Here is a 16823-nt window from a genome sequence, read left to right as displayed (position 1 = left end):
TTAGGCAAACTTTTGGAAAATGGAGTAGTGGTTTTTACTAATGTAATATTTTGCTGGGTATTGTATGAACATTTTGTATGTGGGATTATTGACAAATGAATGAAGAGACACACCCCAACTATTTATACAAATAGACAATATATATACGGTGCTACATCACTTCCCCATATACTATGTGCAAAATAATTCCATTCCGCACTCCTTATTAAAGTAACAGGATGTATATCTGTAGCTTAAGATCTTGTTAAATGCTGGACTGGTATGATTCTTTTTATAGTGAAGCCTATAATAGGTCCAGGTATGGTTTATAAGCATTTTTGAGCAGGGTACCTCCACCCTTCTAGGATAAAACGGCCCTGGAAAAAAATATCCTGCCCCCAGAAAATATTTTTATTTTAAAAACTCTAAAATTAAAAGTGGAGGGTCTACTTAACCCCCTCCTCTTTTCAAGTAAATAATAGCACAAAAACTGCTCATTTATAATAAATTATAATTATATTATAATAATTAATTCACCCTTTATTTTTAAGTATAAATTTAACTAATATAAAACACAATACAGTTATGGTTTTATGGAGGAAACTATGTAACACAACATTACACACTTTATGGTGTTCCAACATTTTTGCTTACAATCATGTTTTAAAGTGCAATTTTTATCACATTTGGTGTCTCTATGTCATAGTGATGTTTTAAATGCCGTTATATAAGAAGAATATAAATTTTTATTTTTAACTATTTGTTTTCAATTCATTTAAATTTTTTTTCTGTAAAACTGTTTAAGCTCAATGTGCACTGATTTCCGCATTTTCTTTTCATTTCAACTTTTAACAAATTTTATTAACACAATAACTCATTTGTTTTTTTTAAACTTTTGGTTGTACAAAGCTTTACAATTAACTTTAATTCTGCAGAAGAGGTAATTTTGTTTACCCTAATCTGAAATGTTCCATTATTTATCATTCATCCTCTATCTCTTATTATCCCTGAATTAAATTTAGATTTCCATTGCATTATTAAACTAAACTTTCGAACACACCCAAGTTGTATAATTAACTCTGGGATTTCATGAAATATTTATAACACATGACAAATGCCAGATATCTTTTGTGTGTACTTATTAAATTGTGGTTTCTAATTGTTACTTTGTTTCATTCTTATGCATTTTAATAAATACTCGGCAGTCGTCTTTCTTCGTCGGCGGCTAGGCTGCGGATTATTGACTGGCTGCAGTTGAACTACTATCTTGTTAGCTAGATAGCTGTGCTTATAGCTGCCAAACACAATTTTAGTATAACTTTATAAAGAAATAACAAAACATACATTTTGATAAGATTTTAATAGAAACGAAGACGAACGCATCCCTAATTCAGAAGTTTTTGTTGTAAACAATATAGCAATAAGATGAAGGAAGTTAGTTGTTAATATTAACATAGTTCAGGGGGATTGGATTGGGCTAAAAATCCTTCCCTAGAAAAAAAAACCTGCTCATGTTTAATCCGTTTATAGATATGAACAATTTAACTTTGGGCTCGGAAACTAAGTAGAGGTGATGTCTAGTGAACCATTGTACGTTGCCTACGATCTACAAAAAAAAGAGATAATTGGCAATGGCGATTGGACATAAATAAAATATAATAACAATAAAAGTTTAAATAGAGGCTTCTAGATTAATATTTTTTAATCAAAAGTTTGTTGTGATAATTCTATGCTTGAGGATCTGGGTTGCAAAAACACCAGCGCTCAATAGATTACAATCCATATGAGTGGCGCGCGGTAGAGGGGTGAAAAGAGATGTCAACATCCCCTTAAAATTCAAAATGGTAAAGACGCCTTACAATTTTACCATATCGAAACTGCAAATAAAAATGAAAGGATTTATTTATCATATTTAAATACAACTTTCAAAAAATAACTTATTTTTACAAGAACAAATATAGATGTATTAGTAACACTCATATATTTACATTAAAACTACCAGTAACCAGTCAATTAGAGTTGCCAAATAAAAAGAAAATATTTAAATAAATCAAAAACACGAGAAAAATTGTTCTAATTTGGGTAAATTTAAAGATAAGAGAACACGGTGAAATGTTTAAGTTTACTGCAAATTTTTATTAACCCTTTCTCCCACAATGATAACGTTTTCTTGATTAATTAAAATTAAAGCAAGCCTGCAGAAAATAATGGTTGTTAATCTATTGAAAGAAAGTCACCAGAAAATTGCATTTACAACATTTGAAAGTCTCGGTTTCAGTAACAAAAAGTTTTAGGTATTATTATTTTGTTGTGTAGTCTGGAATTTTTTTTTATTTTAAACCCTTTGTTTTTTTGCATTCATGTGGTCAAAAAGATTCTTGATTATATTTTATTCAATCACAGTTTTTGTCAAATTTGCATCTAGTTAAAAATAATAAATCAAATGTTTTGTAGTTGTCTAAATTTTGAATTCAATAGAGTTTTCCTGCTTAGTGAAAAGGATTTTCAAAAAGGCAGTATTTTTTGTTCTTGAACATTAAGCACTCAAATTTTATAAACGTGATCTACTACTAACATTCTTTCAGTAGAAAAAAAACATTAGTTGCTGCAGGCTTGCTTTAAAGTATCTTTTACAATCATGATCATAATTTGAACAATAAGTAGTTTTAAAAGAGGTAAATCCAATGTCTTTTTTTAATGATTAATTGTTATGAAAAATCTTTTCCTTATTTTGTAAGTGCATCTTTTGATACATTTATAGATAGAACCCGGTATTAGTGTCGGACTGATTATGACGTAACAAAAAAAATTAGCCAATGAGAGGCTACTATGAATTTTACCATTGGTCAATAATGTCCTCTCATTGGCTAATTTTTTTTGTTACGTCATAATCAGTCCGACACTAATACCGGGTTCTTTTTTATTGTTAAACTATAGGCTACACTTATAAAATAATGAAAAGTGACAAATCTTTTAAGATTATATTAATAGAAAGGTAGTCCTTTACTATAAGCCGGAGTACCGGAATAACAAGAGCTGTGGTGCCTCTGTCTGCTTGTGAACGTCTGAAATAACAAATTATTAAAGCATTGCTTGAAATAAAAATTGCTTTAATGAAAATTAAGTATTGGAGTATTAAAATCAAAGAAAAAAAGCTGTTGACATTTTTAAAAAGTTTGGAAAATAAATTTTAGTAAAGGTACAGGGCCCTCTAGATGAGAATAAAGAGAGGGGGGGGGGGGAGTACAGTTTACACTTACAGCAAAAAGAACATTGAAGAGAGTGCAATGAATAGATTTGCATAAGATAAATAAAAAAGTGAAATTGGTACAGTTGACTTGCAGTAATGGATATAAATGGATATAAAATGCGTGGATATTGAAACAGTTATTAAGTCCTCAGTTAATTGCCAATACGTTCCTCCATGACATGGGGAAGGTTGGGTGAAGTCATAATGGGGAGGGGGTCTTGTTATATATTTTTATCCTGTCTTGCAATTTTGAATCTGTAAAAATATTTATACCTGGCTGTAAGACGTATCAGTATGGGAGAAAGAGTTCCTTCTGCTGGATGATCTAAAATCTCTTGCCTGCTGCGGACCACTCGAATAAACACTCTATAGAAATATTATTCTTGCAAGCAGTGTCTAGCTAGGGGGGTTAGAGGGGGGGGGGAGGGGGCAAGCCAGGGTAGGCTTTAGTTTAGGGTTAATTTTCATAGTTTAGACTAATAAAGACGAACATCATCCAGGCCTCATTTTGTAGAGTTAAGACTAAAAGGTTTTATCTATTTTAATACTTTTAATATTTCTCTTTAGATACTCCGGCAATAAAACAATGTAAGTAAAAATTTAAAGTGTGAACTTTAGTTGTTACAAAAAAAATTATGCCAGGATGACGTTTTCAATGGATGAAGCTCTAAAAAAGTTTTAACTTTTCGATGGAATTTAATTTTAATCTTATGTAACTAAATAACTTTTCAAACCAATATTTCATCTATAATTTTTCTTTAAAAAGAAAAACCTTAATCAGAGCGCCAGTTTTGTTAAGAATTAGTTTTATTTATAAACAAAGCATGTTATACTATAAATGTAGATAAGATGTAAGTTTAAAAGACAATTTCTATTGGAGAAATATATTTGTAAGTTTCAACACAAGGATTAATTTTAACATCCACGCAAACTAATTACAACTTTTGGATCTACTCCAGTTCACGGTAAAATATTGCTGGTCCCAACTTTTAGTAAAGCCCCATGTCTACAAAATAGTGTGTTGTCTGTAATGTAAAGTGGTAGGTGGACAAAGTGTCTCAAAATGAGCCATGTGACGTCATAAAAATGAGAGAGATGAGAGGAGAAGTGGAAAAGAAAACTCCTAAAAAAGAGATGGACAATCCCTCATTTTTATGACGTCACAAGGCTGATTTTTTAGACACTTTGTCGAGCAATAGTAAAGTGGTCTGTAAAGCTCTTGTTTTGTAACCTTAATTTGCCTTTAGAAGGGGAAACAATTTTGTTTTTGGATTTTTATATCTTTTCCTTTAATGAGACTAGTCGAGATAAAAAAAATCATCCCCTTATGTTGGGTTATTGGTTTAGCGTAGCCCCGCAGGCGTTATACATAGAAATATCCCACCCTCACTTTCTACAATTTATTTTAAAATTGTATGTGTTCGCTGGGCAATATGAGGTAAAGTATATATTGCTACTGTTCTTAGTAATATTTATTTTATCCAGGGGCAAGGGACTGATCATCAGACCATCAGTATAGGAAAATGGCAACGAAACCTCTTGGCGTAAATACATCATCACCAAACCTTGTAGTGTTTTAGAACAACATTTTACTATTTTATAATTTTTATTTCTCCAATAGAAATTTTAAATGTTTTTACTTACCTGGCTCAGCATAATTAATTATTAAACGAGGGTTGGGTAAAATTGTTGAAACTAAAAATACTAATTATATGTGCAGTTATAAGTTATATGTATCATGTGTAGATTAATAATTATCATCACAACATACATAAGTATAGCGAAGATTTTTTGTGTAGGCAGTGCAGATTCTCAATAAGTTGGTTATGTCCGTCCATCCATTTGTTCTTGAAACTAAGTTTTACTCTTTTCTGGCTGTTATTTATTAAAAATCATTTTTATTAACATTTTATGAGCATGAAGTTTACTGTTCTTAACTCAAGACATTGCACATGCTATTAGTGAGGTGACAGGTTCGATTCTGGACTCTGCACTTCATATTACAGTTGTTGAAAATTTGTAAGTGCTGTAATGTTTGACACATGACGTAATAGAGGGATTGCCTTTAGGAAACTTTAGTTTTTGACAGAGCAACTGTTTTTCTGCTCTGAAGAAGATTTTTAGTTTGATATTGCTGCTCTACCTATAACATAATTGTTTAGTTTTTTTTTAAGGCAGGGAGAAGACAATGGACTTTACTAAACTTTAAAATTCAAATTAAGTCTCTCGATCCTTCATGTAATGATTTTTTTTTGACGACTTTTATTAACTCTTGATTGGTTGGTTCAAACTAACAGTGTCCAAACTTTTAAACCAATAATATTTATCTGCAGACGGAGTTATTTTGTTTAGGGATGTAGTTTGTCCATTGTCTTATTCCATAAGATATCTGAGATTATTAACATTTAAATAACAAATCGTATAGAGTAGCTAAGCTCCTAAAGTTAGATTAAATATAATCTAAATCTTAAAATCAGCCCAAAATGTTTTGTTGTTATAAAAAAGAAAAAAGTAATTAAAAATTCAAAAAAGATAAAATAAAATAGCACATTTTAGAGGAAAAATAAAGGTAAAAATATGTTAATGGTGTTTTAAATATCTTATTGAACAAATTAAATTATAAATATGTCAACTGTCATTATAAAGTCTAAATGACTAATTGTCTATTTGTCAAACTAATAATATCATAAAGAAATGCTAACTTGTGTCAGATAATATATATTCTAGATAATTCTAATTTTGTTAAGGTACGAAGCTGCACAATAAATTTTAAAAAGTAATAATCTAAAAAAAATTAAGCATCTAAATTGAAAATAAGGAAAAATTTAATTATAACAAAAATTTGGAATGTTGGCAAATTGTTAAAATTGTCTTATCTAAAATATTTTCTTTTAAACAAATATTTGAACACGAATTTTTGTTTTCCAAATTTGTAATACTGTTTTTATAGGTTCCAGGACAAACGCAGGAGTGACAAACGAAGGAGTGGACAGACGCAGGAGTGTCTAAAATATTAAGTTAAATAAGTATTTCCATAAAGTTAGGTTAGGTTAAGATTTGTTTTAAAATGCCTTCCGCAGGGGTTAGGCATTTTAAAAACCTAAAATATGATTTTAAAAGGTTAGGTTTTGTTCAGTGTCCACTCCGACGTTTGTCACTCCTGCGTTTTTCCTAGGGCCTTTTTTTATAATGCATTTCTTAATTTTCTCAATAGATTTATATGATTTGTGTGTCATGTTCTATTAATTGTTTATCAGACTATTTCTTTCTGCCAACTTTGTATGCTACTTGTCAATTAAATCAAAGTAATGAACCCTTATTGAGCAAAAATTGAACTAAATAAAAGATACTTACGGGGTAGGCGTTGTAGTGTGCTGATGTGAGAGGGGAGGTGTAAGAGCTGAGGGGTGTCATACTCCGCCTGTTCTTCTCAACAGTCTTAGAGTAGATGGACAGGCTGCCAGGGGAGGCTGCGCTGTACCTGAACAAAATCTCAGTAATATGTTGTGAGAGCAAAAATTGGCGTTATTATACAGAGTACCCTCTGGAGCACTTATATCCCCTGCCACCCACCCTCTTGTTTTTAACAGATTTCTATGTTGGTTTTAGGCAATTGTAAACAATATTACACTTTTTAGACCCTATTTTAATTGTCTGTTTGTCTTTTAAAACTAAAAATCTATGAAATGGATGTTTTCAAGTAAAGTTGTATATTTATTTTATTCATTAATAATAAAAAAAAATAAAAACTATTGAAAATTCAACTCAAAATGAAAAAAAAAAAACAAAAAAAAATGTATTCTGAAGAAAATAAAATGAATGAAAGAAGACACACAGAGTATATTTTTCTCAATTATCTGTTTAAGTATTTAAGCGATAAAGCATCATTTAAGCTCTAGCCTTTAAATTTATCTGTCTCAGTTTTGTATATTGTATATGTGTAATACCTTAAATTAAGATGTCCCCTCAAAACATAAAAATAATAATTTTTGCGTGGCAAATCAATTTTGCAATTTTTCAGAAGCTTTTTTTCCATATGCATATAGAGATTTATTCAAGAAGAAATTCATTTTTATACCAAATAATTTTTCTTTTTATGTGTCAATATAGGATATTGTCTCAGCTCCTTAAAATAGCATAAAACCAACATAATACAAATATTAATCTTTCTAAAAAATCTTATATTCTCAATTACGTAAAATTACGTAAAAAAAAATGCTAAGCATTTATTTTGTAGCCAAATATAAGTTCCTTAGATTTTGGCGGTTAACCTTAAAGTGCATAAAAGAACACCACCCCCCCCCCCCCTATTTTTTTTAAAAATTGAAAATATGGTGGAGGACAATTTTTCGTGTATTTATTACTCTAAGTCAGGTTGGGTTATTTTAGGTACTTGGTAACTCCGCATGGTTAGGGCACCGTAAGTATAGATTTCCTGGGGTCTACGGCAACATAACATAATGATAATATCATAACTTTTAGGGAAAGTTCCTAGATATTTTATGTTCATTTCTGAAAACACCCACTTAAGAGATAAGATTAGAAAGATTTACTGGATAGCCTACTACATACTACGTACGTGTGCGAAATGGTGTGCAATGAATTTTGCACATAATCAAATTCGCATTTTATATTTGAATATATACACATCCTATACAATAAAGCAGTAAGGTATTTTTGTCTGAAGCTTACGATCTCAGTGAATCTTGATCCAGATTGCTTGTGCTTTTTCAGGGAAGCTTAATATAAGTCTCAGGGTGGTTTTAGGCCGTTTTCTAGAACTCCTTTGCCATTTCCAAGAAACTAATGGCAAAGTAACTAGTACCAATATATAACAGTATAAATCTATTAAAGATATGAAAGGAAAATGACAGGGATATAATACAATGGCCAAAAAAATTGATGTACAGCCCCTATGATGTTACACAAAATTACCCCTTCTGTAGATCCAAATTAGAGGTTGAAACATTTGAACACTCAACCAACCAATCAGGATTGACAAAAGTTCCAAAAGTCAACTAATAAGAAAACGTTATTATAAAACTTTGGTGACTAGTGTAATAAACAGCCAATTGTCCCCTCTCTTTCTTTCTGGGGCTGTGATAATGTGAACATGTTACATATGCAGAAATGAATGAACACTGTGCGAAACTAAACAACAAAAGCGAAGAGACAAATGAATGTAGATTTCCTGTAGAACAAAAAGGTTTGGTAAAAGACAATCATAAAAAAATCTAAGTTTATCAAAAGTTTTAATTTATCTCCTCTATAATGAATTTAAATAATTTCATAACTAAAAGGGTTAGTTCAAGTTTTCCCTCATAAACTATAACTTTTTGTTTGCTATGTAAATTAAATTGATTTTGATATTTTGAGAGGACACTTTTCCTTTTCAATGTTTTTTGTTTGTAACCCAAAAGGCGGGTCAACCTGTACCTTTAACATTAAACGAGTTTTAGTATATTTTTAGTAGCGTATCAACACTACTAACTTTAGGCATATTAGAATTGTCCTATCAATTTCAAACTTCCCGTGATGATTACTACAACGGTTAGGTACGATTTAGAAAGAGTAGCAACTCTATTATCGTTACCAAAAATTCCATAATTCCATTTAAAAAATGTATTTTAAAAATATACAAGCAAGTAAGACATGTAGAGTAGCTGCTATATTCTCAAAATATACAAGAAAGTAAGACATGTAGAGTGGCTGATCTACTCTCATATTATACGAGAAAGTAAGACATGTAGAGTAGCTGCTCTACTCTCAAAATATTCCAGTAAGTAACACATGTAGAGTAGCTGCTCTATTAGCAAAATATGCAAGAAAGTAACACATGCAGAGTAGCTGCTCTACTCCCAAAATATGCAAGAAAGTAAGACATGTATAATAGCTGCTCTACTTCAAAAATATGCAAGAAAGTAAGACATTTAGAGTAGCTGCTCTATTAACAAATTTACAAGAAAGTAACACATGTATAGTAGCTGCTCTATTCCCAAAATATGCAAGAAAGTAACACATATAGAGTAGCTGCTCTATTCCCAAAATATGCAAGAAAGTAAGACATGTAGAGTAGCTGCTCTACTCTCAAAATATACAAGAAAGTAAGACATGTAGAGTGGCTGATCTACTCTCATATTATACGAGAAAGTAAGACGTGTAGAGTAGCTGCTCTACTTCAAAAATATGCAAGAAAGTAAGTAAGACGTGTTGTTTTTGGTCTCTAAGCAAATTATATTTTGGCACGTGTTCAATTTTTCCAGAGAGGTAGGGTAAATTGGACTCTAAATTAAACTGGTACCCAAAAGCTTTATAAATATGCTCTCTCAATCGTTTGCCTAAAAACGTTGGGTAATATTATCAATCTTTGTTGGCTGTTTCAAACTAACAATGTTAATATTTTTTTACCAATCCAAGTTGCATCTACAGCAGGGTTAATTTTGTCATCATTGGGGATGGACATCAATTTATCGTCCATTGTCTTATCCTTTGGATCCCTGATTTTTTTTCACAATTCTTTATTCTCTGTGTCAAGATCAATTTTTATTTCGTTTCATTAAAACAATTATATCTATACAAAAACTCGCAACTTTCATAAGGCAATCTAGTTAGTTAGCAATGCTACAACGATGAATTATATAAAGTTAATAATAAAAAAAAATCAATCAAAACTTATAATTATATGTTTATGTATGTCTGTAAAGATCTTGCAAACGTCTTAACCTATCATTCAACATACATGTTGGCCTGTCGTTCGCATGCAGACTAAAATTTGATCTAACTTTTTGTCCAACGAATATTAAGATATGTAATAAATCTAAACATTTGGTGGTTTTAGGCTATTGAGTATATCTTAATAATGTCAAAAGTTTAAAGATCGGTCGTTAACATTTACTTAATTTAGAAGAAAATTTTTACAAAGTAGAAAATTGTTTTTCTTTTCTTAATGATCATTTACATTTAAGTAAAATACTCCAAGTTTCATTACTAAAACCGTGACTACTAAATATAATTAAAAGCATTTTTAGAACTAAGAGTAAACAAGGATGAAAGCATCCATAAGAGCGCAGCTCCACAATAGGATGGTAGGATCAACGTAAATAAACCGAGGGTCATAACTTTATAAGCAGAAGATTAATTTAAATGTCTAAACAAAATTGTCTATAATTAAGTTTAAAATCTGCATGTTTTAAGCAGACCTATAGACTTTCTGGTATAAATTATAGAGTTGCTGCGCTTTCAAAATCGCACCAAACTGTTACAGTAATCATCATTTCTAACAATTCTAACATACCTAAATTAAAAATAAGATGATGACAGACAAACGGACGTACGGACCAGCCTTAATTATAGAAATGTTTCGCCTTTGAAAATGAAAAGATGGCAAAAAGAGTGAAAGTAAAAACGAGAAAAAGATAATGAGAGCGGCATAGAATAATTATTTATCGCATCGTATCATAGACAGCTTTCCGCGGATATTAAAACTGTGAGATTAAAATTGAGTATATTTTATGAATTTTATTTTAATATTCGTGAAAAATTGTCTGTTATACGATGCTTTGCTGGACATTTCATTAAGGCTGAGAACCGATTCTTATCTAGCGGATATTAATCGGTTTCGAAGCCATTCTGTAAAAAAATGTTGAAAGCTTTGCACAATATCTAACTTTGACAGTTTATGCCTCTAAATATTGTTCAACATAAAAGTATCAAAATTTATGTTGAGAGCTCCTCTGCAACAAAATGCACCAAATAATTATGCAATTTTTTTGAGTTCATTTAATACTGCTAAAAACGCTAGTGCAAAAGAGATGAAAGGTATCAGTACGTCCAAGCTTTTTTTTAAGTTTTAGGGGGTAAAATGTTTTTTTTTAAAGGTTTGAGGGGGTAATCTAATGTATTTTTTTATTTTAGGAGGGTAAAATGGGGGGTTTCAAAGTTTTAGAGGGGTAAACACCCCTTTATCTCGACTCTTGGACGTCTATGAGGATAGTTTAAAATAACCAAAAGGACAAGTAGGTATATTCTCTAAAATTAGAACCTGATCGCTAAATCGGTTACTAAAATATTAAGCTTCATACGGACAGTCATACGTCATACTACTTTGTGTCATAAAGACGATACAATATAATTATAGTGTTGATAATTTTATTCAGGCCAATTTGTGTTAAAAAATTTCTTTTGGGGTTTTATTTCAACACAATTGAATTTCAAATGATTTTGTTCTGTATTGAAAGGGAAAAGACACTAAAGTTGATCTACAACCCTTTATTCCTCTTTCCACCTATTAAAGCAAGAATTTTAGTTGAAAGAATTTTTATCGTATCCATAAATCTCTGATCTTATTTTGAATATTATTTCAAATATGATTTTTTTCATGACGTAAAAGTTAAATTATGTTGTGTGAAAAAGTTTTTTTTTATTTTGCTTATTTTTAGTAGCGCAAATACTCTATATTTAAATTATGTCCGTCCGTAAGTCACTATTTGCACTACAGTTATTTTCTCTCTCATGCTCTAGCTATAACTCCCTTAGTCTCTCTCTCTCTCTCTCTCACACTCTTTTCCAGTTCTCTCTTTCCCTCAACTTTTTTATATTACCAATTTCGAGTTTATTGTTCTATTGTCATCTTAAACATATTAAGAACCTTCAGTGCTGTGATAGTCCTTGTTTCTAAATAATGTTGATATTGATTTTCTAAACAAGATAATAAAGTTTAGAAAGATGTAAACAAGATGACAACATTTATATCCTAAAAATGCAAAGCATATTGAAAAAGGACAATATCCAATCTTTTATGCCTTTCCTTTCTAAAATAAACAAGGATCATTTTATTCAATGACCATGAGTAATTTTGAAAATTTACATTGTGCTAAGATTAAATAACAACTTAGGATTGTGATACAACGTTTTGGCTGCTGATACTTTATGTTAATATTTTTTAGCTGATTGAAATTTTTAGAAGCATAGCATTTCTAACAAGTGACCTTAACCCTAATTTACTACCTTAGTGTCAAATTATTTAGGTCAGGTAAGGTTATGCCATATGAGGTACAGGGTAGCCCGACAGGGTCGGTGCTATTTCAGTAATTACGCATAGTTAAAGAAAAATTTTTTTCAATCTATTTTAAAAATAAGGGAAAACGCCTATTCTTTTGTAAAACTTTTTCTGTTATATGTTATGTTAAAATGTAAGTTTAAATATGAAGTCTATTTTGCATTACAAATTATTACATGCACAGCTTGTACATTTCTTAGATGTTTAATATGAAATATATATATATAAATAGATTGCTGCGCTACTTCGGTCCAATTGTTACCTGTTTGGAGGTCTGGTATGGAGACCAATCTCTGCGTAGGATCCAAATGGTAGATACAAGGATGAGTCTCTGACAGGTGGGGGAGGTGGACGCCGAGATTCCCGGGTCAAAGATTTCTCCCTTTGACGCATAATTTCCCTGAAAATTTTTAGCGCGTTAATTAATTAAGTTTTCAGTATTGGCTCGAAAACCGATTAATATCGCTGGATTAGAACCGGTACGGGCTATTCTGAAAAATCATGTATCGTATCCTAGACAAGTTTTTACGAATATTATAAAATCAGAACACAGTAATAGTGTCTGACTGATTATGACGTAACAAAAAAAATTAGCCAATGAGAGGCCGCTATAAATTTTACCATTGGTCAATAACGGCCTCTCATTGGCTAATTTTTTTGTTACGTCATAATCAGTCAGACACTATTACTGTGTTCATAAAATCATCAAAATTTTTAAAGATTATTTATTTAAATATCCACGAAAAGCTTATAAAATTCGATGCAGTAAATAACTATTACCTATTTTCAAAATGCTATGACTGTGAGAGAGAAAATGACACGTAAGCAAGCACTATTGCTTAATGTTAATATTTGAAAAATCAGCAAAGTAATTTCAAAAATTCTTAGTTTTGACATTATGATTTACAAGTACAGGTTTTTGAAATATTGAAAAATGTCGTTTGCCTCGCGTGATTCACAATGTCAGTGCAAATTAAAAATCCAAAGTCACAAAACAAGCTAATTCTAATAGAAAATATATCCTTGTCTAAATTAATTCATCTTGATTAAAATGAGAATTTTCCTAAAACACAGATAATACTAACACTAAACAGACAAAACTATACTGTTTTAGATTGTACTCTACAAAACATTACAAGAATTACAAACCGACAACAGTGATTTACAGAGTAGCTTTTCACCCTGAAATCAGGGCACAACAAAATGACAATGGTTAAAAGCAGGGCTCGGCAGCCGCTTGTAAGCCTCAGGGTAATCAACCTTTTACAATTTTAAAAATAAGCTGAAAGTCTAAACCTGACCCAAATATGGTAATCAAAGCATCCAAACTGGTTTAAATTTGAGGCTTAGTAGCGGCAAACGCACGATGCCTAGCCCTGGTTAAAAGCGTCACCTAGTATAATTTGGCGCGGGTGAGGTGACACGGGCATCAATAACCTTTGGTGGCCTCGGGTTGGGAACATGATCCATGTTGGGGGTGACCGCGGCCTCCACTGGCCTCCCACATACTAAATTGAACCTGGATACAATTGTTTTGTCTTGTTTTTTTAATTTTTAAAGGTTTATTCATAATAAAAAATGATTTATGCCGATTTTTTGGTTGTATATTTCCCAATGTCTTTAAAAAAAAATTAAGATAATCCTTTTAGTTTAAAATGTTTTTGGGAGTTTGAACTTCTGCTGGAAACTGTAAAAAAATTATGTTATTAAAAAAGGCAATGGGCGAAAATACTTTTATTTTTAGCAGGAATATCGATTTATCCTTCATTTACTTTTCCCCATATCCCTGGGCCTTGTAGCTACAATATTATTTTTAGAATGCAATCATTCAATCAATACAAATTCTTTACTATTACATTCTTAAATGTCTAATTCTTTTACATTTTACCCAAATGTTTTTTTTCTACATGCCTGAATGTTTTTAAAATGCGGTAACAAGGAGATAAAAACAAGAAAATATATTTAATTGTAAGACAATTATAAGTCTTTTTTAAACTAAAAGAATTTTTAAAAATTGAATAACAGATAAATTGATATAAAATAAGAGACTATTTTTACATAAGAGATGTTTTGCTTATGAAAGTGTATTTTAAATTAAACACAATAACAAAAAAAAATAATTTCTTAATATAATTTAATAAATTTGTTAAGTAAAGAGTATTTTTACACGCGTGCAATTAAGACTTTTTGTGTCTGTCTGTTTATCAGTAACCCAAGTTTCTTGGAACATTTTTACATGGAAATTTAAGACTTTTTAAAGTTAGTTATATCTGCTTAACGGTGTTTAATATAGTCATAGAGGGAGGCAAAATTGGGCTGTAATGGGTAGTTTCTCCCCAAGTGTACAGCCTTTTCCGTCACCTTTAAAGAATTTGGAGGTAAGATAGAATCTTGATTGGATTAATTAACGTATTAGTGAAAAAAAAACATTTCCAGTATCGTTGGATTAGAACCAGTTCTCAGAAAATTCATGCATTGCACTGTATTACAGACAATTTCCACGAATGTTGTCCAAAAATTCATTCAATACAAAAGTAAATTAAATTCAGATCTCTATTGTAAAAACGATTATAATCTTGTAAAAGAATGTAAACAAGAAGGACAGAGGAATGACTTACTCAATTAGGCTAAATCTTTTAAAAGATCTTTCATAGTTTGAAAAGGGTAAATAGGTGATTTAGCAAAAGTAATGTAAGCAAAAACTATCCATTCGTAAGATTTAAAGTCACATATATGCTTCTTAACTCTAATATATCAGAATTATATAATGGCTACGCCCCTAGACCCATTGAAGGAACTAGGGGGAGGTGAATATATCTTCGAGGGGTGTAGGTAACCTTCGCCAAAATAGTTGTAAAACTTCCCTAGACCTTAAAGAAGCTTTATTGTAAAGAGAAAACCATATTCTTCGCACAGAGAGACATCATGTTACTTTCATATCATAATAATTTTGTTTTAAGAAAAACAAAATTCCTTGATGTTGACATTTTAACGGAACCGCTGGGCGTCATTGACCGCATGAAGCGGCTGGATGACCGGGACCTAGACATTTTTTTTCACCTGAAAAAAATACATGTTGAAAGAAGGTTTTCTTGGTTTACCCTTGAAGCATTTGAGGAACATAAAATTCCATAAATTGTTAAGAGATTTATCGAACTAGTGACACCAATTCCTAAGATCTTAAAGAATGTTAACAATAATGAACAATATTAAAAATCTAAAAACGAGGATTAGCTAAAAACGTGTGTTCTGTTTCAAATGTGGATTTAAGATTAAAATAAGAATTTTCCTTCTTTTCACATCTCAACATTTTATTAAATGGATTTATGAAATGTGGAGATTACATTAAAAAAAGAAAATCGACGGTTTTCCTCAAAGTGCATAGTCGAGCAAAAAATTGAGGAGTGTTCTGTTTTTTTTATATAATAGGTAAATTAATATTTAACAGATTTTTAATATAATCTACTTTTAAAATAATATAATTTTAAAGTAATTTTAACAATCTTCACGAGCCCGAATTTGACATTTAAAATGTAACAAACTTTTATCCACAAATTTAGAAATTTCGCCAAACAACAACAATTTAGGTTTATATCTTTTTTAAATTTTCTTTATTTTTCTTTCTCCTTCTTTTCAAGGTCAAATTATTGATATTTGTAAGGCAAATAAATGGAAACTATTTTATTTTATTTTGTTTTTTCTTTGAATTAATTCTAGGCTCAAATGATTTACCGAAGTCATAATTTTTTTTTATCGAATGATATTTTTATGACCACTGTCACCTAATCTTGATACAACTAAAACAACAATAAATTGCACCGGCCTAACCCTCAAGATCCTTATCTATTTTGACCTCAATATTATTAACCCAAACTAGACAGGCCGAATCTGAATTATGCAGGGATGTAAGGTGATAGAACAATGGACAATAAACTGATAAACCTTCCATTTGGGATGCAAACCAATAAAGTTTTCATATAAACCTTTCAAAGGCAGAAAGAGTCTTTCACTTTTTCATTTAGTCTATTGTCCTCTCTCTTTGTCTGAAATCAAGAAAAAATTGTGAGTCCAAAGATTTTTGTAATTGTTAAATTGTGTATTTTTGACTTTAATAATGTGTTTGATATACGCTATTTAAATATATTTCTACTTCATTGAAATAAACAGCAATATTGTTTCTTTTATTAAACATAAATCTCATATGCTATTAAAGTCTTTTTTCATACTTTTTCATGTTAATATATAGTTCCAGGCAGTTCTTAATTTAAAAATCATATTTAGTTAAAAGAAAGCAATACATCTATGAGTTTTTTTTTATATATATAATATAGAAAATATGAAGTTTTTTTGTATGTGTGTGTATGTCTGTGTGTCTGTTTGTTGGTGTGTGTCTGTGTGTTTGTCTGTTTGTATATAAGGTCAAACAATGAAGCATTCAGTAGGCATGAAAACAAAAGTCATAATATGTCATTGTAACATGGATAAGATATTAGGAAACACCTTTTACTTTTTTAAGAAAAGCTTTTCTTTAAGTTA

The 16823-nt window shown here is 30.5% G+C and overlaps 1 protein-coding gene across 1 annotated transcript; it reads right to left on the bottom strand.

Moving 5' to 3' along the window:
- Nucleotides 1-1863: 1863 nt before the first annotated feature.
- LOC145316882 (uncharacterized) lies at nt 1864-15343 on the bottom strand. The gene is made up of 6 exons (XM_080157684.1): nt 15263-15343; nt 13681-13808; nt 12550-12687; nt 6584-6710; nt 3503-3595; nt 1864-3044 (listed from the first exon to the last, which is right to left on the bottom strand). Exons 1-6 carry the CDS (start codon nt 15335-15337, stop codon nt 2964-2966), a joined length of 642 nt encoding a protein of 213 aa, XP_080013810.1. The 5' UTR covers nt 15338-15343; the 3' UTR covers nt 1864-2963.
- Between the last annotated feature and the right edge of the window lie 1480 nt (nt 15344-16823).

The sequence above is a fragment of the Acartia tonsa genome, chromosome 4 (genome assembly GCF_053477335.1).
Source record: "Acartia tonsa isolate MP-2025a chromosome 4, ASM5347733v1, whole genome shotgun sequence".
Taxonomy (NCBI): domain Eukaryota; kingdom Metazoa; phylum Arthropoda; class Copepoda; order Calanoida; family Acartiidae; genus Acartia; species Acartia tonsa.
Note: the sequence above shows the minus strand (reverse complement) of the source record. Positions and strands in the feature narration are given on the sequence as shown.